Genomic DNA, 22644 nt, shown 5'->3' with positions numbered 1-22644 from the left:
AGCCCAGATAGCCTTTGAGTAGCTTTGCGCGAAATTAAATAACAAAACAAACAAACGTACGTTTGGTGTTTTCTTTTCAATTGTTCTTCACGTCTCGGGTAGAAAACTTTGCTTAAGTTCTAAGTGTGTTATAAATGGGCATCACACGTCAGTTAAGAGATAAAAGTCCAGTCATTTAAATAAACTTTATTTTCATATCTGTCATGTCAAACATGTATTAAGTAAGTGGCAAGTCCAGTGCTATGTATCTTCGTTCTTACCCATTGTTAATGATTAGTTAAGACAATAAGATTACTTTAGATAGGAAAACAACGGGATAAAACAAATACACAAAAGCGCATAGTACTGGACTCGCCACTTAGCTGATAAGAAGGAGACGAGTTTTAAACAGAAATAGTAAATAGAACATTTTTTAGGAAAAGCAGAACATTCACCAGCTAGCTACTGAGAAGGAGAACAGTGTTTCACAGGGAATATAGAATAAGACATTTTCATGAAGAATATTTCTTTACCACCTATTTATTCATTAATAACGTTAATAATTAAAACTATAACATTATCTTAATTAGGGAATAAATTTATAAACACGTTCACAAGACATGTGGTTCTGTTTTCCGTATGGGTATCGAAGGGAAGATTAGCCTTAAAATGGTATTTTTAATATTGTCTTAAACAGAGAGTTTTTTGTGTGTTTCGACAACTAAATGCTATTATTGATATTTTAAAAAATGGTAAAATTCACTGGGCGTTCAAAACGTGCCGTTCATGTAGAACAATAGGTTTAGTTTTACACTACTATTTACAAAATTAAATTCGTTATAAGAAGAAAATAAACACGTGGTAAATGTTTGAACCAAGTGACTATATCAGAGCATTATGATAAACGTTTGGGCCGAATGATATTTATCAGGGCGTTATGATAAACGTTTGGGCCGAATGATATTTATCAGGGCATTATGGTAAATGTTTGGGCCGAATGATCTTTATCAGCGCATTATGATAAACGTTTGGACCAAATGACCTTTATTAGAACATTATCATAAATGTTTGAGCCAAGTGACCTTTATCAGGGCATTATAATAAATGTTTGAGCCAAATTATCTTCTTCAGAACACTATGATCAACATTTGGGTCAAATGAAAGTTACCGTCCGAAATTTAAACCACGTATTTCTGTTTTACATACAATGATATTAACCAATGTCTTCAGTATGACTATACTGGTTTAATAAAGAAATGATTGACAAGCTGTTCAAAGAATTGTTTAGGTTACCAGTATTTTATCAGTTAGGTGACGTGTAGAGCGACGTCATCATCTTAAATAGGAATTTGAATACCACCAAGATACTCGCAAATAATACGTTTTATTAGTATGATAGTAAGAAAATAGCCAATAAGATATTACGTATTAGTGTCTGCTAGATTTTAAGATAAAACTAAGCATATTTTTGAGTACTCAAATTTACCTCTCTAAAAATTGGTTTCGCCTTTTGGTAATTAAGTATTTCGACTGGAAATCATTGTAGATTAATTCCCTACATGTGTTATAATCTTCAAATCAGATGTGTTTTCCTTTAAATAAATTCATACAAAAGTTACCACAAACACAAACGTATTATTCCTTTTGTATGTTATAATAATAGTTTGAATATATCTGTTTATGTCAGAAGTAGGAGAGGGGGGTAAATGATCAGTAACAACCAACTAATTAACCAACAGTTTATAATATGTTCTCGCTATACTCCAGTTATTTATAGAAACAGAAATGCCAATAATTTTATCAGCTAATCAAAAAATTGTTATCTTGTAATGTCCTACATTTGCTAATACACATTTTGTCGGATAAAGTCGAACCACTAAAGGTTCCATACGCTTAAGTTTGTCGACCATAGAATGAGAACACTTATTCTACTGCTTAAGGCAATTCCTTGACTCGACGTTCCCGTCGTTGCGTGTGTATTTTCACAAGGCTAGTACCCCTCTTGTACAGTTAGTGATCGTATCAGCTGGCCTCCGCGAAGAACTGGTATATACACGTTCCTAACAGTTCGTCTCCTTCACATACGCTAACAGGTGGAAGGCGTAGACAGACTGATTAAATTAACGTTACGCAGTAACCTGAGAAGAAGGGTCTTATGCGTTGTGTAAGTGGTGTGTGTTTAATACTAGTTTATGAACACTTGTGTTAGATATTTATCTTGGTAGTTAATACATATTTACTTTCTGAACGTATGTATAGTAAATTTCAACTAATTTCGTTAGTTGTCTGTTGTTCCTCGAAAGAATAAAAATGGGGACCCATTTATGGAGTGTCATTATTGGTGTAATTATACTTCTGTGGACAAACTATGTGATAACGGTTCAGGAAAGTACGAAAAATACAGCGTACCAAGAACATTTGTCATTTGTCCAAGCCGAAACTGAAACACCTCCCAGGAAATATGCTATTCTGTTGACCGATGACAACGAGGTAAATTCTAGTTCCAAAACACTTCTTCCTACCCTTTCTGTCGTAAGTAACAGCAATAAAAGCGTTGCTGATAAAGATGTGGGCCAAACAACTTCATCTACTACCAATGTTTTAGTTGAAAACACTGCAACATCGACCGTCGATCTAAACCAAATGAAAGGTACAGAAGATGAACAGTTTCTTGTAACCAAGAAGACGCTAGAAAGTGAGACAACATCTAGAAGTGATGTGAAAACAAAAGGTGATAAACAATCATTGTCGCTATTAACCACAGAGAGTAATGATAAAACAACTCTTACACCTTTAGGTGTTAACGAAACCACTTCAGTTCTTAAAAGATGTTGGTTTCAAATTTAAAACCACAAAATGAAGATTTACCTTCAGTAATGAATGATCTGACCACACTTCCAACATCTTTGGTTAGTAATACGAAACTCGAGGACTTGTATCCAAGTCTTTCTAACGTGAGACAAAAAAACAGTACCATTAAAATCTCTTCTGATATAAAACTACCAATGGAGGTAACATTACATCAAGAAAACCAAGTGGACGAAGGTAATTTGTCAGTAGAAGACCACTCCTCAAATCCTAGGTCGGCGGAAGAACATACATCAAACAATAAGCCCACGAGTCGAAAAGAAGCTTTATATGACAAATTACTGAAAGAAAAGAAATTTTCTGATAAGGTAAAGCCAGAAAGACTAGCAAAACAGTTCAATATTCAAGCAAACTTATCTGAGAATAGAACAGTACCTTGTGAGTGTGATGGAATGGATACACCCAAGCCTTTAGATAGTATAACCTGTTTTGCTGGACGTATTACTGTCCTTCCAGGTTGCCCTTGTTGGAAAACTTGTGCTCGTCAGGCTGGACAAAGTTGTTCTCCTAATGAACCTTGTGATTTGGAATTTGGTCTTCATTGTGCCACTGACTCGGATACTTGTCAAGGTAAGACGTAGTTTCAAAGACATTTAATTTTTCAACATAAATATTATACGATACTTTTTAATCAAAATGTTTAAGTAATACGTAGCACAAAATAAAATGGTATTTAGGAATAGAATGGCCAAGAAATACTTAAAGTGAATCGGGAACATTTAACTGGCACTAATGTTTTTTTTTTTTTTTTTTAAGTTCTAAGATTGTCCATTGTGTAACAGGCTGTAATTTTAATTGTATGGCAGAGTTAAGACGCTGTTTTAATATTTTTTACGTACTGTTAGTGTTACATTAAAATCTTGCTAAAATTGGTACTTTCAGACTTAATAAAAAATCAGTGAATGTTTCCAACACTAAATTGTTTTATTATTTATTATAACACTTTTTGCTCCTTTTTTAGCCCCAGTTTAACATAAGCGTGTAAAAGTAATTTTATCTGAATTTCAAACGTTACGATATTCACGAGCTACGCAACTCTCCTCTAGCGGAAATGATTAAGTAAAGTTTGGTTCAACATTCTAATTTCATGATTTCATTCAGTTCTATCTATTTTATTTTAATAAATGTAACTGGGCAGATGTTTATATGAAAATATAAGTATCAATGTTTTAAAACAGTTTGCGTAAAGTGTGTCGAGAACAAAAGGTTTTATAAGCGCATAGATTCCAAACAAATCTAATTAATGCTAACGCTTTGAGGGTTATGTTTTAAAAGTAAAATTCCTGGTACAATACAAGCAGGTTTTTGTTCAATTACATTTATTACAAGACTTATTTTTAATATTTAACTCCAACAGACCAAATTATTATTTATAACATAATAATATTTATGTGAAATAAAAGGGCTTACACCTAACGTCCTGTTTCATTCAACGCCGCCATATTGGATGTCAGTATTCTCTTCTACTAACTATCAACAGTAATCCATTTCAGTAAAATATTCAGTAAAACTTTACAAATTGTCTGAAACTGCAGCTATTCAGTTCTTAATAAATTTATCTTAATGCGTGTTTTCTAGATGACTTGTAACGGCAGATGACACGATATCATTAGAAAATAGGCTTGACATTTTCATTTAAAAGGAATACAAGCATTTGAGTTCAATATGGCGAAATAAACAATAATCGCGTGATTTTAACGTTATTGGAAAACCTTTTTATATGTAACAAATATAAAATATGACGATTGGAACCAAAGCATTATAAACGGAAACATGGAAAGTTAAAAATGAGTTTGACGAAATGTTTTATATTAATGAAATATTTAATAAACTTGCGTGTTGGTTCACTCTTTGGCTGAAAAGAAACAAGCGAAACAGTGTCAAAAACACTAACGTCTTGGCCTCCATCACAACATTAAAATCTCTCGACAGCTCCCAGGCTGCTCCGGAAGTTTCAAAACCTTGTTTGTCGGTTTAATTTCCAGACGCGAAACTGTTGAAGTAAGAAAACAAGGACTAACATTAAATTTTCAAGTTATTTTTCTGTAACGGTTTATTTGTATTTAAATTTTAATACTGATTTGATTTCAAGTTGATTTAACGGCATACAAGACGTTATCCAGTCTTTAACTTTTTCCTTAAAAGAGGTGGAACGTTCTTGTAAATGTTTTAACATATAAGGAATAAAATTATAATAAACTAGAACTAAGTATGTCTAGCAACTTGCAGAAATAGCTATAGGTCATTAGTTGTTTTTAACGTCAAGAGGTAACGAGGACTTTCCAGTTTCTAAAGGAGGACTTTTCTTTATGCTACTTCAAGAAGAATACATTTTATGACTCGATATCGTAAATACATTTAGTGTGTATGTGTAAATTAAAATTCGTAAGGCGCTGACTATTGTTAATACAAGTGTTGCATACTTGGATGAAGTACCATAACGAAGCGGTCCAAATTATAGGTTTTACTTGAATGATAGGAAACCTAGTTTTACGAAGGCAGTCACTGAACTAATTCTTTGTTTTTAAAATCACCCGTTATTCAAGCATGCTAAAATGTAATTCTGAATAACCTGTTTAAAGTGACTGTTTTTGTAACTGACAAGTGTATTTTACTAACGGAGCAGTTCGGTCTCGAATCGCGACTCGTTTGGTCTTCAGTTAATGGAACCATTCGATTAATCATCTATATAATAATGGCGTAGAAATTCTAGCTAAACGCTGATCTAGCTTTAGACACTGTAGCTAGTTTGTTGCCTAAGAAATCTTAGTTTATAACGTTACAAACCAGGTTTCGATACCAGTGTTGGATGTAGCACAGATAGCGTATTGTGTAACTTTGCTCTCAGCAATAAATATCGCAATATATTGCGAACATCGATATCTGTTCTAATGCGTGCATGCTAAGCTTATAACCTAAATCTATTTTTAGAACCGCGTGTTAAATTAATTTCAGTTAAAATAATTATGCCGATAAATTTCGCGCCAAGCTGTTTGATAACTAGCCATCTCTAATGTTGAAGTGATTGACTAGAGAAAGTACAACTAGTTAAAAGTACCCACCACCAACTCTTGGGGGATCTCTAATAGAAAAGTGGAAAATGAACATCACTCTTATTTTACCCACGGCCAAAAATCGCGGGACATAGTGATGTTTGTTTATTTACTTATTGGTAGCCTCGATTTCCTGGTACAATACTCTAAATACTACGTTGCGTTTTGCTAAAAATTATACAACTGGCTGACTGAAATTTAGCTTCTTAAATTAAACCCTAATTTTGTTATTCGGAAAAAAAATCTTGCAAGTAGTTTAGATTGCGTAAAGAACAAACATAGATCTTAGAATCTGTTTTGAGGTAAAGCAATAGTAAAAAATAACAACGAAACTTGTAAGTACTAAGACAAGTCTTCAGCTCAATGTGTCAGCACTTCAATTCCACTGTTTCTTTTAAAAATGAGCTATATAACATTCAGCCTTCCCGACCGGCTTTGAGATCGGTGTGTTGTCATACAAGGCAATGTTTTCTTACATAAATATTAACAAAAACAATATTTGGGTGGCGTGGGTGAAAAGTAGCATTACTAATTAAAATTAAATAGTTTATATAGTGGTACTTTTTATTCCCAATAAAATAGCTTCCGAACATCTAAGTTTTTAAAGTTAAAAGTATTTTCTTATATAGAACAATTCTTTGAGAAATGTCGCTTTTGACAGTTATTAAACGGGCAGTTAAACAAATATAAAAGCTTAGAAGAAATTATCACAATGTTAATCTTGCATGAAAAACCTAAAAGTAAAATAACTATCAAATTAAAAAGAGAGCCCAGCATAACCAGGTGGTTAAGGTATTCGACTCGTAATCTGAGGGTCGCGGATTCGAATCCTCTTTACACCAAACACGCTTGCCCTATCAGCCGTGCAGGCGTTATAATGTGACGGCCAATCCTACTATTCGTTGGTGAAAGAATAGCCCATGAGCTGGCCGTAGGTGGTGATAACTAGCTGACTTCCCTTTAGTCTTGCACTACTGAATTAGGGACGGCTAGTGCAGATAGTCCTCGTGAAGCTTTGCGCAAAATTCAAAACAAATTAATTGAAAAGATAAAATATGGGTAGTTTAGTATTGAATACTAATTCGACTGGCGTATGATTAGTTAACTTTATCTTTTTTCCTCACCATACTTTCCATTACAATAAAACATTATTACAATTAAAGTCGATATATTTGTGATCGTACAAAGTGATGTACAGAAAAAAAACTCAAATCTCTCAAACGTGACCATTTGCTCACACTTCTAGGTATATTACATCTATTGCATTTTTAAGTTTCCAGTTAGGCTGCTAACAATGTTAAACTTCGATAGTACACTACATTAAATCAGTTGTAAACAAATTGAACTGTTAGTTGTTGAAGTCTATTACTAGTAATTATGTAACTTACATAATAAGTTACAAGTTACATAATATAAATTTAATATATATTTTTTGCAATTTAAACTTTATAGTAATTTAAAAGAGACGTTACATATCTCATTAACTTTTATAAACGCCCTGGATACTGGAATGTAGTCAGACAAGGGGATCATTAGAAATATTTGAGATGATGTACAAAAAAACAACAACAAAAAACTATGTTGTTGAATGAGCTCTAAAGGTAAAATTAATAAAATATTCCAGGTTATAAACATCCGTTTAAGCCTACTTTTTTTTGTAAAGGTACTAAAAGGGCGTAGAACACAAGTTCATACTGACATGTTCCAAGTATCTTCAAACAAGGGCATGAATGTTTGCGGACAATCTTCACGTCTGGAATGCGATGGCCTTGAAAGTGTCAAAATGCCAGTGAGTTAAGTCTCTCTCGTCTGGCTACTGTTCTCTAATGAATACCTAAATAAATATCTTGTCATTTGTTACTCGACTTTATAAAGACAAGACAGAGGTTAAAGTTTTTTAGTTTGATACATACACAGGTTAGTGATAGTTGTTACTGTCGGAAATTATTTGATGCAAATAGAGCAGGACTTTAACATTTTAAAAACTGTAATATGTCTGAAAAGCCGATTAATAACTTTATAGATTGTTGTCTGATAATACTTTGCACTAGCCAATGGATTTTGTCAAATTAATCAATGAATACCTTTCATATCACATGAAAAAAGGATGAGCAAAATCACTGTGAAAGATTCGACTAGATCGCCCTCAATATATTGTACAGCCCAATTTGGATACGATCACTCGTTTCGAACTAGAGAAAGCGAAACGGCTGAGGAAAGATTGATAATAGAATTTTTATTGAAGTTCTGACATTTTATATACATCCTCAGTTAAATTTCAAACATTTTTATAAACATATCTCCTTAGGGTAAGAAGATTTCATACGAGGCATTTCATTTTGGAAAGTGATTAAACTTAACAATACGACAGTTGAAAATATAGAATTAGCTCTGAACTCGCTTTTTCGTTCGAGTTAAAATTCTATTTCATGGTGTGTAATGGAGGTTATCAAATATTGAGGCTCTTAATCAATGACATGTTTGTGTTGTCATTTTTTTTTCTTCTTTCTTGAATACATGTTTAAATGTTTACCTTTTAAATCCAGCCTTCAAGAATGAAAATTTAAATATTACACTTTAACCTGCATTACAGGCGATAAAAACTGGGCCGTCGACAAGGACTTTAAGAACTAAGCAGTTTTCCTTGGAACATGACTGGAACTTTAATAAAGTTCACTTGCTTTACATTATCCAAAATATAACAAACCAGAATTGAATACAAGTCAACTTGTAGTTTTTTACACACTTAGGTTAACAAATTTTCAGTGACAAAAATGGGACTTTTCCCCACATTTTAGCTTGCAAAAAGTGACATGGTAGCATTAATAACCCTGAATCAATTTAAATTACAATAATGTATTATTTATATTTACTACTAAACTAACGCTTATTGAATCGCGTTTTAAGAGCTGTAAACGAAATATCTTGATTTATTCAGTTAATAATAATAACAAATGCACTCAAGTTGCTCTGAAGCTACTCGGAAGAAAAATTTATTTGCAACTGGGCAGTTCTGCAAAACTAAATTCTAGCGGCTGCCCGATGATTGGTTACGCTAATGCAGTGTTAAACGACTGTTTTTTTATTGGTAATTATCGAACTAGAATTTAAAAGCTGTGTATAATGACAAATTGTACATTTGAAGCTTATTGAGGTATGGGGAGGCTGGAATAACCCTGTATGTTTTCAGCTTAATTGTTTGTTGCTCACAATACAAGTTAATGACTATTAAATTAAGGTACACGTCATTGTACTTCGTTTGTAATTATTCAGCCCTCTAACCAGAACCTTTAATAATAACGTAAAGCTCCGACTGCGACGAAACCTGACAAGTTTTGTTTTTTTTCTCAATCATGAATTTGAATGTCGTAGTTACTGTCACTTGCTCGCTAATTTTCAAGTTTTGATTACGTTGTAAAAATTCCTATGTCTTAGAGCAGAACTGGAACATAGTTTCACCAATATAACATTGTTATGATTAAATACACAGTTGACTATTCTATTGAGGCCTGGTATGGCCAGGTGATCAAGGCACTCGACTCGTAGTCCGAGAGTCGCGAGTTCGAATCCCCGTTGCACCAAACATGTTGCATGTGACGGTCATTCCCACTATTCGTTGGTAAAAGAGTAGCCCAAAAGTTGGCGGTGGGTGGTGATGACTAGCAACCTTTCCTCTAGTCTTACACTGCTAAATTAGGGACGGCTAGCGCAGATAGACTTCGTATAGCCTTGCGCGAAATTGAAGAGAGAAAAAAACCAAAAAAACTATCCTATTGTTATACTACTTTTACCTGCGTGAGCGAGGCTGGGCCAATTAGAATCTACTAGAATAATTTCGAATAAGAGAAACACAGATATTAGAGAAGCAGATTTTCTAGAATAACGATCCCCTTATCATAGTGTCTTTAATGTGTGTGTCTGGGGGGGGGGAGGTCGAGAAATATGTAAACTATTGATAATTTTCTATTTTTTACAATAAACTGAAATCTCTGGTGCAACAAATGTTTTTACGAAGGTCGTCCCTAGGCCTACTTCTGTTATTTTCTTATTGCTCCCGCAAATTGGAGAACCTAAGAAATGGTAATCATTAAGACGGATATCGAAACATGCTCGTGGGGGTGTTATAATGTGACGGTCAATCCAACTATTCATTGGTAAAAGAGTAGCCCAAGAGTTGGCGGTGGATGGTGATGACTAGCTGCATTCCCTCTAGTCTTACGCTGCTAAATTAGGGACGGCTAGCGCAGATAGCCCTTTAGTAGCTTTACGCGAAATTCAAAACAAACAAACAAAAAAAAAAACAAACAATCCAAACTTTCTGGTTCAACGTTACATTATTATTATTTCGCTTAGCGTCTGTTCATATTTATAACATGCACAGCATGTGATGTATGAAATGATTAAAAAACAACCGAAGACAAAGGTAATAAGATTGTCTTTGATACGTAACCAATAACACGACTTGGTCACTTTGATTATTTAATACAAAAGTTTGCTCCATAACATGGTGCTAGAACTACACAATATTTACCATTTCATTTAAATATATGCCATTCAACAGCATCTGACTTCACTTCTGGTCTGCAAGAGACATTTGAGCCAGTCATGTGAAATAAAACAGGTTTGGACAATTTTGTACAACTATTTTATCATACACGAGTAATTTGAGGCCAAGTAAAGTTGGTTTTATTATGAACTACTTCATTAAAATACAGGCATTGTATATTAAATATGGAGATTTTATCGTTATGAAGTAAACTTCCATTATTTCTAGAAAGTACATGTGTCGTACCAGTGCAATAATAACCGAACTACAACTACCATGTTTTTTTCTTTACATTATTCTTGCTTTTACATTACAATTCTCGCGTGGTCAAAACTGCAAAAACAAAATGCTTTGTTTCTCCTTAATTTACATAATAATAACGTGTTTTATATCCCAGTGCACCGCTACCAATAAACGACGATTGCACTTCCGACTGGAGTGGCAGCTAAGACAGTTTCGAAAAACTTAGGTATACTTTTTATATAAGGTACCGGTTTTCTGGTGAGAACAATCCTATTTATCTCTTCATAAAAAGTATGAGATGTTAATACAACAGAACAACACGTTGGTTTTTACTTTGGATGTGCTGAAGCTCCATTCAGTAATTAATGTTTTGTTTTCGACCTAGTTTGTATAACAAGATTTTGATATATTTCCAAGATGTTCTCTACTTGGTTTCATAAGGTATATTACTAATGTTTTTGTATTCATGCAGATGTAAAGTACTGGTTGATGTGAAACAAAGATTTATTCGGATTTCGTGTCATACCTTTATGAAATACTTAAGTCACATTAATTTTTATTCATGAGCACCTGTACGAAGGGGGCAAGAGAAGACATATGGCTCACTTGCATTTCAGAAAAACTTAATATCTAGTTAAACTGAACGTTTTTTTCTAATTGTTATTACAACTGTGAATTGTTTGCTTTCAAACACACAAAACACTTTTAGTTTGACTTACGCTGTAAAAGCTAATCCCTACCTGTTTGTCCCCCCCCCCGAAATATTTTTGTGCGAACTCGCAAAGTAATTTTCATCAAAAAGAACTGCGTTTTTATTTGCTACCAAGAAAAAATCTAAATTGATTTTTTAAAACTATTTGTTTAGTAACTTTAGTTCTTGTTCATATAATACTGAAAACTAGGACATTTATAGAGCCTCTTGAAATAATGTCAAGAGTTTGTTTGACATAAGACTAAAGTACAAACACTTTACGAGTTAAGATCCTTTCGAAGTCTCGAAGTAAATTTAAATTTCTCGTGTTCTTGGAAAGCCCCTGGCGACAGTGAAGTAAAACTCGGTAATTCTCAAATGAGTTTTACTATTTAGTTGAACTAATTTTGAATATATATTTTTTTAAATTATAACTGTAATTAAAGTTTATTTTTATATTTCAATTTATAACACTTATGCGTATTTTTGATTGCTGTTTCTTCTACTTAGTCCTCTAATTAATTTATAATTTAAATACTTAAGTTTTTCACTAAAATTATCGTTGATACTATATCACTTACGATCTGTCTTTTGGTTTTTTGTTTATCACTGTTTCATCGTTAACGTGTTTTTATTATACACAACTTCGACGATGAATAACCAAGACAAACAGTTTAACATGTGAAAAATTGTAGGATAACATGATTTTTGTTGCACATTTAGTTCAATGCAATTTTTTAGATCAAAAGTGAGCACACATGCCTTTTTGTCTCCTACATTATGCTTAATTCGATGGTTCACCAATAAAGTTGAGATATTATAACGTTAAAATTTGACGTTCGATCCAACAACAAATATCTTGGTGCGCAACTCTGTCCTAAATATACAACTGAACTCGCGAGTCACTGCGTAGTAAAGTTTTTTGTCAAATACTGAAGTTCTTCACATGCGCTGGACGATAACGAATAATATTTTTAAAGCTAATTTGCTTTAATGTTTGCAGTACACATTTTTAAAAATGTATATTATAAGCTCCAAAAACTAGCGAGGCACATTGAATAAACAGAAGTAATATTGTTTTTTGTTTTTTTTTCGAATTTCACGCAAAGCTACACGAGGACTATCTGCGCCAGCCGTCCCTAATTTAGCAGTGTAAGACTAGAGAGAAGGCAACTAGTCATCACCACCCACTGCCAACTCTTGGGCTACTCTTTTACCAACGAAGAGTGGGATTGACCGTCACACTGTAGCGCCTCCACGGCTTAAAGGGCGAGCGTGTTTGGTGTGACGGGATTCGAACCCGTGACTCTCGACGAGTCGAGTGCCTTAACCACCTGGCCACGCCGGGCCCGGAACTAACTGTATAAACTTAAATAGATTTGAAATAGTATTTTTGACGTCTGTTTTTAAAATTGCAAAATTAAATTAAGAAGAATTATGTACGTGAGGGGGGGGGCGGGTATTTGGTTTTATACAATAGTTTTCAACGTCAAAAATTGCAGTTTGCCTACTGTGACTAACTTTAATTATATAAAGTAACCCGTGAATAAGCAGAAATAACGTCAAATATTATGTTTTAATGGTAGGTAAGTGCGTAATGTCTATTGTGTAATCTAGATTTAGATCCATTATTAAAGAAAATATACGCAAGTAAGATTCGACACTGTCATGTGTGCACTTCAGTATACTGCACGTACAGACATGATCCTTTGTGACGATGGGCGTGGCCTAGTTGTTCGTGTACTTAACTTTAAATCTGCATATCCTATATTCGTGTCCAGTTGCCACAAAATCCCACTCCACAAATTTTGGAGGTCGTGTGCTTTTTAAAGTGATCGTCAAATCCCACTATTTGAATGGAGAAGCTTAAGTGTGAACCCGAAGTACTGTTGACTATACCTCTCCTCTAGTTCAGTATTTTTTAACCTTTTTGAGGTCGCGGACCCCTCTGATAATTTAATTCGAAAGCTAAGATTCTTCCCCCCCCACACACACACATAATGGAGGGGAAAACTTTTTTTGCTTCCGGTACACCACAGACCCATTGAAATCATTTCATGGCCCCTTAGGGTTCCATGAACCACCAGTTAAGATCCACTGCTGTAGTCTATCAATTAGTTATTAACTAATTACTTTCCCTCTAATAATATCAATTCGAAACTTGGGAAGGTTCGCGGGGGTAATCTTGTATAGCTTTGTACGAATATCTGAAACAAATTAAATTCAATTTCGACAGAGGCCCTTTTTGGATAATATTTGGAATCTTATATAATTATTTGTTTCACGAACTTGGATAGTGTAAAGGTTTTTACCCCTCTCCATTAATAACTACGTACAGCTTTATGCATTTGGCGAAAGGTCATAAAACCTATGACTTTGCTATCGACTAATTATTCAAAGATAAATGTCCAACCATGCAGTATATTGTAATGTACGGATAGCTTTACTTAGAGTTTTAAGATTGTTCTGTAAGTATTGCTTATTCAAGTGGTCTTCAGCTCTTTCGTGTTATGATTATCCATTAAACTTTAATTTAAATTGACCTCATTTTTAGTTATAATATACTTGGTCAGTTTGTCGTATATATTAACATATAAGAACAACGTTCCTGATGAGTTCCTGTTAATCAATTTGATATTTTCTCAGTTCTCAGTCCTATTTTTGTCATTCATGAAATATTTATTTGTAACTTATCTAAAAATCTTGTTTGTTACTTTATTTCTTTTTTCTTCCCACACCTTCTAGAAACTGCGTTTCGATACCCGTGGTGGACAGAGCACAGTTAGCCCTTTGCGTAGCTTTGTGCTTAACTGCTAACAAACAACTCGTTTTCTAGGCTCTTATTGAGATGTATTAAAATATGGAGCGTCATCGAATATTAAGAGGAAGTGGGGTTTCGAGGGTATTACTTGATGTTAACATAGTTACAACTGAACAACAACAGTACAAAGTAATTTGTCTTAACATTTAGATAAATATAGTCGTAGAACGTGAAGAAATGGAATCTGGATATTTCTTGTGATGTAAGAGCTGCAAGATAACCTCTTATTGCTTGAATTGACACATGCAGAATATTTTTGTGCTAACGTGATATATGAATACGTTTTTCAGAATTAAATCACTCGATTTTGTTGGTTGTGCACTAAAACATGTCCTATTTAATCCCTCGTTTGTAAGAGATGAAAAAGTTTTATTATATACAAACCTTAATCTCCTAATTATAACTTCTGTTCCTACTGTACTTTATCTGACGATTTCAAGTCAATTATATTCGTCCATAAAGATTATTCATCTGGAAAATTGTTCTCTTCTAAGAAATAAATTGAAGAATTTCCTGTAACTTTTTATTCCTAAGAAACGCAAAAGTAAGATTCAATTGAATTGAACTTTAATTAGTGGCAGTAATTTCAGAAATTACATGTTATTAGAAACTACTTTTGTTTAATTTGTACAAAACAAACGCGCTACATTATAAATTTTTGTTCTTAATTGTCCGAAGAAAGTATTTTCTCTCCACTTATCGTCAAACTTTCGGAACTTTATAAATAATCTTTCAACATTTGATATGCCTAATTAGTTCTGTTAAGATGGAGTAACTAATGGTTTTCGCAATCATAATAAAGTAGTAACAAAATTTTGCTATGAAAATTTCTAGTAATTTTTTGTAAACTTTTTCAATGCTTCTGTCTTTTGTTTTTTATTGACCATTTTGTTGATAATTGCTTAAATTGAAGGGGATATTTTGAAAGAAATTAGGCCTGATTGTGAAGCATTTGTTGCTCGATAAGGTGTGTGTTGTAACCAAAATAGGATTCTGGTTGTGCACGTCGTGTGTTAATATCCTTTTGTTACGTAATTTAATGTAGATGAGTTTTTTTTTAATTTCGCACGAAGCTACACGAAGGCTCTGTGCTAGCCGTCCCTAATTTAGCTGCCCCTGTTAATGCGAAAAGAATCGCCCAATCTATTTATTTCGCTGAAATAGAAGAGCATACGAATAGAAGTGTAATGAGATTTAAATCTGTGTATATCATAGAAATGTGCCTCCAAAACAAACTTAAAAAGGCCACTATGTCGCTTAGATTCAAATTGTTTGTTTGTTTGTTTTGGAATTTCGCACAAAGCTACTCGAGGGCTATCTGTGCTAGCCGTCCCTAATTTAGCAGTGTAAGACTAGAGGGAAGGCAGCTAGTCATCACCACCCACCGCCAACTCTTGGGCTACTCTTTTACCAACGAATAATGGGATTGACCGTCACATTATAACGCCCCATCGGCCGAAAGGGCGAGCATGTTTGGTGCGACGGGGATTCGAACCCGCAACCCTCAGATTACGAGTCGCACGCCTTACGCGCTTGGCCATGCCAGGCCAGATTCAAATGATTAATATTCATAATTTATATCTGGAGTATGTAAAATGTGAACAATGGAAAAAGTTTTATTTTAAAATTACTCGAATAAAAACATAAAACGTTTGTTTACTTAGTGAGTATCTCACAAGGGTACGTAGTGCCTAATATGTCCCTTTTCTCAGTTTTAGTTCCTTATATTTCTGTGAATGAACTTGTAGGTAACTTTTAAGTTCTTTTTGCTCTCAACACGCGTTGTTATTAAAAGCGACTTCGTCTTTTTAGGTTAATTTTTGAAATGTGTTTCAATCTAACAGCCCACCAACACTATGACATAGCGGTAAATATTCAGATTTACACTGCTACAATAAAGAGGTTCCATATCCTGCGTGGGCAAAGCAACGATAGCTCGTTGTGTAGGTTTGCCCTTAACAAACAAACCTTCTAGAATTTAAACTTTGAAAGACTTAACGTGTTTGAGTATTTAAAATCGTGGTTATGAGTCTGTGAAATAGATCCTGCTATTTTTTCTCTTACCCCAAAATGTTACTGAAAGACAGAAATTAGTTGATATTAAAATATTAAATGAATTATCTGTATGTAAGGGTATATTAAAATTAAAATACCATGATGTAAATTTTGTCTTTCAGTCCAAAAAGATAAAGGTATTTTTAAGTTTTTGGCTGACTTGTAATATGACTTTTAAATTAAGAGTTTCAAGGCTCTTCAGACTTTAACTTAGTTTATCCCAAGCTTCACTAATGAAGAGGAAGCCTTAAAAGTTCTGATCTGGAGCCATCTTCAATATTTACTATCACCCTCTTCCTTTATAATATTAAAATAGCATAATATGATGTCTTGGTGGTTGGTCACTTCCTTTTCTTTGTTAAAATAATACACTTCTGTTCTTTTCCATGAGGAGCTGACTCGGTTAAATTAATATTTTAAGAAAATGAAAAATAAATGGAAAGTGTTTAGCAAATATTTCGTATTTGTGTACTTTGAAAACCGTAGGCCTAAAAACACCAATGTTCTGTCAACCCCCTCTCGCCAATTAAATCATTTCATTATGCTTAAATTGTTGTTTGACAAATTATTATATTAGCATAACGTGCTTTCATATTCCAGTAGAAAAATATTTAACTTTTGATCTTTTAATAACTGAACCCAGTTGTTTCGTTCGATGGTTCATTATATAACTATTTTCTTTGTATGAGTGTTAGTGTATTAATTCGTCGAATTTGTGTCGTTCTAGGACTGCAGCTATATTTTAATAAACGCGAGTTTTGTCAATGATAGTCGGGGTTCGTCCTTGTGCTACAGCAGTTGTTCCCAAACACTTAGTCTGAAGCTCCCTTGATGTGATTAATAATAATAGTTTGAATCCCCCCACCTCGAATAAAAGTGGCTTAAAATATGATTTATCAATTTCAAAAATTAACAACAACAAAAACTAATGAAATTCTAATAGTATATGTGAAATGCTTTTTCTATCAAATGTAATATGGCTTTTCTTTATTCATCTATATGTATATTATAATTAGACTATTGGCAACTCGCAAATTTGGGTTAAACTTTCAGGCTGAACAATTAAATACACTTAATTTTTCTATATTTTTTCTTTATTTTCTTTTTGAAATATGAATCAGTCCTATAATTTGATTCAACATTTTTAATCGGTTTATTATCTATTTAGAATTTAAAATTAATTCAGCATCTCTTTGGCGTCCCTCAGGAAAAGCTTCATGGCCGCCAGGGGGAATAGCTACAACTTTGGGAAACACTGTTAGCCGGTTTTTGGAGCGAAAACTGTTCACTACAGTAACTACTTGATCTCACGCACAGTTATTTAGCCCCATTCTGGGTGGGCTAATATACTAACAACCTAAAAAACACTTGAAGAAAAACAAGGTGTTTTGATTTCTTTTCACTAGTGTACGAGAACGTGCATCATATGCACGAGGTGTGATTGTATTAAAAGTTGGAATGACTGATTTAGCAGGGAAAATGCAACTAAATGGAACTGTAACTGACTATTTAGTTTTATCTGTGTTCGTATCAATTGAGACATCGTTAAGTTCTGTCTTTGCATGTAAAGTGAGACCCCACTATAAGTTGCTGCTGTTTAAAATTCTGTTTTTGGCGGAAGACTGATTTTGAATACCAAGTTGTTGCTTGTAAGCGACAAAAAAAAACAAACAACAACGTTGTAGTGTACGTCAGTCCCACATACCAGTAAGAATGGACACCAGGTGGCATTCTCAGTTTAAAAGCTGTCAACATTAAATGTAGCCTTTACTTATTCTTCTTCCCCATATTTCTAACACTACTACTACAGAAATTACCTGTGGTAAGCCATCATGGCGAAAAAAATCGTTGACACAACATGTAACTAAACAAGTAAATCATAATTCAAATTCGCATTATGAAAGTAAACATTTCGTCTGTGCAGTCAGTCAGTGCGGTCCTGCCAAGTTGTAGCTAACAAAGTTATACTGCATTGACTTAATGTGTTGTGTAACTTCGACTGCGTGTTAAATTGAGTTAAAACGTTATGAATGCGACTTGATATTTAGCTAATGTTCTCCCGTGAACTGACCACTCAAAAGGAACTACCAGCTCTTATAACCCCTACCACGTTTGACTCTTTCTTACCTTTTCGGTTTTAAAGATAATATATAATACTTCAAACTTCAGTGTGCGTGTGTCTGGGAACTAACCTTCGACTCCCTTCAATGTACTAAAAACACTTCAGTTAGTAGTTTTTAACATAACTACTGTTACGGTACAGTTCGTAAATTTGTAGCACCCATCATTCTTGTAACATAAACTGCTCAAATTTTATAAGTTCATGAATGTAATAGCATGGTTCTCATTTCCAATAAAATGACTTTTATATAGTGTGTGTGCGCGCAAATCAAATTCATCATGTTTCTTCATTTCAACACATAATATGGGCTCGTATTGTAACTGAGTACTGACCCAAATAGGTTTTTATAAGCCCACATCCATTCTACATGTGCACTTATCAATTCAAATCAGTAGCATTCGAAACATTGATTTACGTATGGCGAGTTGTCAAGGTTTTCAGGCGTGTCTTAAAAAAAAAAACAAAAAAAAAAACTTAGTAAGTTACTTGGGTCATAACCGAATACTTTTAGGATTTCTCATTTAGAAGGGGAAATGGTAATTAACTCCTTTCCGAATACTTGAGTTAAAATCTGTCTACAAACATTTATGTATTAAACACGACCATATGAGCTGAAGTTTCCCAACACGTGCATCTCCTGTAATTCGTTATTAACGTAGGTTCATATGCTGAGCTGAAGTTATGTTTCTCGGAAGATTAGTTATTATTTTAACCTTCATTTTCGTATTTAGATACCCACTGTGATCAGTCGCACCAAGGTTGTTGTTTCCAGATGTCGAAAAAATATTTGTGGGAAATTAAGCCTTGCGGGGAAATTCCATTCTTCGTATGTTCTCATTGCTTGTGTCAGTCATACACTCTTATACACCCTGATATTACACACATTTTAATTGTGACAGTTTTACAGTATTATTTGCGGTTGTAAACCAATAAACATCATATCAGCGTATGAAGCAGCTAATTTACTTGTTAGAAAAGAATGGTGTTCGGGCACATCAAGAAAAAGAACCACAATAAATGGTTCCCTAGTGGCACAGTGTTATGTCTGCGGACTTGTAACACTAAAAGGTGTAGGCTACAACAGCATAATCTACGAATTTGGAAAGTAAGGAAAGAATCTTCATTACTCTTAATTTTGGTTTTATTTACTCTTGTAACAGAACACTTTTGAAAACATTGTTTAAAATGTAATATTTTTAGTTTTATAGTTACCAAGACTAAATAAATAATACATCGTACTAAAAATATCTCGGGCGCAGAGATCTTTTGAACCTGGTATCGCCACCTATAATGAATTTTTTGCAAGTGTTGGTTAAGGTGCTAAAAATACAGTACGGGTATTAAATATCTATCTAGGTAGAAATTTTAAATTGAACAAAATCTTCAAAAATGATAAATGAAATGACTACTTGTAGTTCAGCCGAAGTGTTGTTTATTTTTGATATCGGCTTGTTTCAAATTTTATTCGACACAAAATAACCTATTTTTTTTAGATTTACTCGTGTTGTTTTTGTTTCTAGAATCGTCATCTGAAAATGTACTAGAGCGTGGTTTGTTTAGCTATTTGTGAAATTAAATCATTCTAATAGCTGTTTAATACATTCGTTAGTACGATATAGAAACATATTTGTTAAGCACAAGTATGCAGGAATACATCTTTCAGTTAATAAATTTCAACTTCATAATTTAGTATTCCAATAGGAGTCCATTGGTGTATTTAACCGGAGAGTATTTTTATTACTATATAGGCATTTGTTTAAATGCCGGAATCATATGTATAATAATGCCTCGTCGCAAGCATGCCTTAAATTTCTGTAAGATTTATAAAATATGAAAGATAATACAAAGTTTTTAGAATGGGACTCCTGTATCATCCCGATGAGGCTTCGTTAAAAATATAGCACGAGCTAATGATAGTTTTACGTCTAAACACTAGTTCAGCTATGAAAACGTCTGTTTATTAAAACTGCTTCTCTATATCACACACACACACACACACACACACACACACACACACACACACACACACACAAATAAAAATCTGTAATTTGTCTATACAATACTTGTATTAGAATTTCCTAGACCTAAAGGATACTTATTTACAAAGTGTTCACATTAAGTTTAAAAACAATTACTTATGTTTGTGTAGAAAGATGTAATAACTGTATTAAAACAACTTGTGTTGCACCTAAAGCGTTGTTAGTATGCAACATATAACCTTGCGAAATTTATTTTTTATAAAAACAACAAAAAAAAATGTCATCTCGAATTGTATGTTAGTTAATTTGATCAGCGGTTAATGTCGTTTACGATGTTATTTTCAGCGTGCAGCTATAGTTTCTTTAAACATATGCCATGATTTTTAACTTCCAACAGCCTTGTATAGGACACTTTTGTCGTATCTTTAACCAGTTTCTTGTGGGTTCGACAAATGTTGCTTGGCAGCTTATGTAACACTTAATAGATGAGTAACCCGGAAAGCCGTAACAAAAGGCATTCTAAAATCGGCCTAGTTTCAAAGTTGTTCACATGAACATAAAACAACTCGAATGTATTAAAATGCTTCGACAACGAGTTTTTTCTGATTTTCAATAATTGCAAGTAGGTTATTGTTTGTTTTTTGAATTTCGCACAAAGCTACTCGAGGGTTATCTGTGCTGACCGTCCCTAATTTAGCAGTGTAAGACTAGAGGGAAGGCAGCTAGTCATCACCAGCCACCACCAACTCTTGGGCTACTCTTTTACCAACGAATAGTGGGATTGACCGTCACATTATAACGCCCCCACGGCTGAAAGGGCGAGCATGTTTGGCGCGACGGGGATGCGAACCCACGACCCTCAGATTACCAGTTGCACGCCTTATGAAACCTTACTTGTAAGATCCTGGAGAGTTAAATCCCCAAAGTATCTCCCTAATGAATACTACACTAATTACTTCCCACGAAACATTTAAGTAACGTAATTTCTATCTGTACTTAATAATGAGGGTTAATTTAATTTCTTAAGTCCATATTTTATTGGTGGGATAATCGTTTAATACACGTAACCCATTATCTCTTACACACCTTCAAGTAGTGTTTGGATACAAGTTTAATCGTCAGTCCATGTTAATCATTATTCATTCCAAGAAGTAGCGCGCGCATTTAAATAATTTATTACGTAACTAACACTTACAATATATTCACACTTTAGTAATGTTTTATTGTTCAGCAGATTACCATTTACTTCATATAGCCAATTTTTTATTGACACACCTAAGCTATCTTAAATATATTATTAGATCTAATAATAAGACCTTGAAGCTTCGTATGCTAGAGAAAAGATAGCTTATGGGAAACTGGAGTAATTTGTTTACATACATTAAGTTTTGTTCATGAACTTGTATGATTACTGGTAAGAGGTCCACATTATTTATAATAGATGTGACCGATTATTTTATTCTCCATTATATTCTATAACAAACAGTGTAGAATCGTTTGTTTTTATTTCTGGAGATGTAGCGAGAATACATAAATTTTACAGGGAATACTTTAAACAGCACATTTTGTTCACTAAAATAGCCTTTTTTTTTTTTTTTAATTAAAGTAATTACTGAGATTTCATATTTTCTGAGTTAGTCGCCGGGAATATTGCTCAAGTCTCCTTCGTATGTTCTAATAAACGGTAATGACATGTGTAAAAGTACATTTTTAATAGAATAAAAGCTATTAGAAATCCCTTCAGAATTCTACACCACAGGCAGGTGAATAATTCACTTTTTAAAGACAACTGTAAATAATTTTATCAATCTTGTAACTCGTATAAGAAATATTATTACATTTTAAATAATACACCTTGTGATATTACTTTATACTGTTTAGTGGGGGAAAATATCTAACTTACTTACAATAAATAAATAAATAAATAATCTACAGTTATAACTGTCAAGCCGCTGAACCGATTGCCGGCAATGGTATGTATCCTCAAATTCCCTCGGATAGGGCCATGGGGTGTCAATGTTAGCATCCGACTCCTTGTGGTTCCCAATAGGAACTTGACGCTATGAGGTTAAATTGAGCCATCTTTGGTCATTTTCCCACGAAAACAGCCATTGATTTCAAGATGTGATTTGAAAGCATGTAAATTTTGGGCTTGTAAGTCTTTGTTTAATATCCTGTTATTACACCAAGAGATACGGTTAGTTTTGGTGCAGTTATTTTATTGGTGTTCGAACATTCGTCTTTTAATGGTAACATTTGACTTTATGGGTAACACCACGCGCACGCA

General features: G+C 33.7%; 1 protein-coding gene across 4 annotated transcripts in view; it reads left to right on the top strand.

Annotated features, from left to right (window-relative positions):
• Window positions 1-2799: 2799 nt before the first annotated feature.
• LOC143229290 (uncharacterized) overlaps window positions 2800-22644 on the top strand; it is a 58426-nt gene continuing 38581 nt past the window's right edge. For 3 of the 4 annotated variants that reach the window (XM_076461433.1, XM_076461437.1, XM_076461424.1), the window contains exon 1: window positions 2800-3417. In XM_076461433.1, the coding sequence (XP_076317548.1) occupies window positions 2808-3417 (610 nt within the window). In that variant the 5' untranslated portion in view covers window positions 2800-2807. Of the gene's footprint in view, window positions 3418-19337; window positions 19484-22644 lie in introns of those variants that run through there. The other variant, XM_076461446.1, reaches the window with a different exon arrangement.

Source organism: Tachypleus tridentatus, chromosome 1 (genome assembly GCF_004210375.1).
Source record: "Tachypleus tridentatus isolate NWPU-2018 chromosome 1, ASM421037v1, whole genome shotgun sequence".
Taxonomy (NCBI): domain Eukaryota; kingdom Metazoa; phylum Arthropoda; class Merostomata; order Xiphosura; family Limulidae; genus Tachypleus; species Tachypleus tridentatus.
The sequence above is the reverse complement of the archived record's forward strand: the minus strand, read 5'-3'. Positions and strand labels throughout refer to the sequence as shown.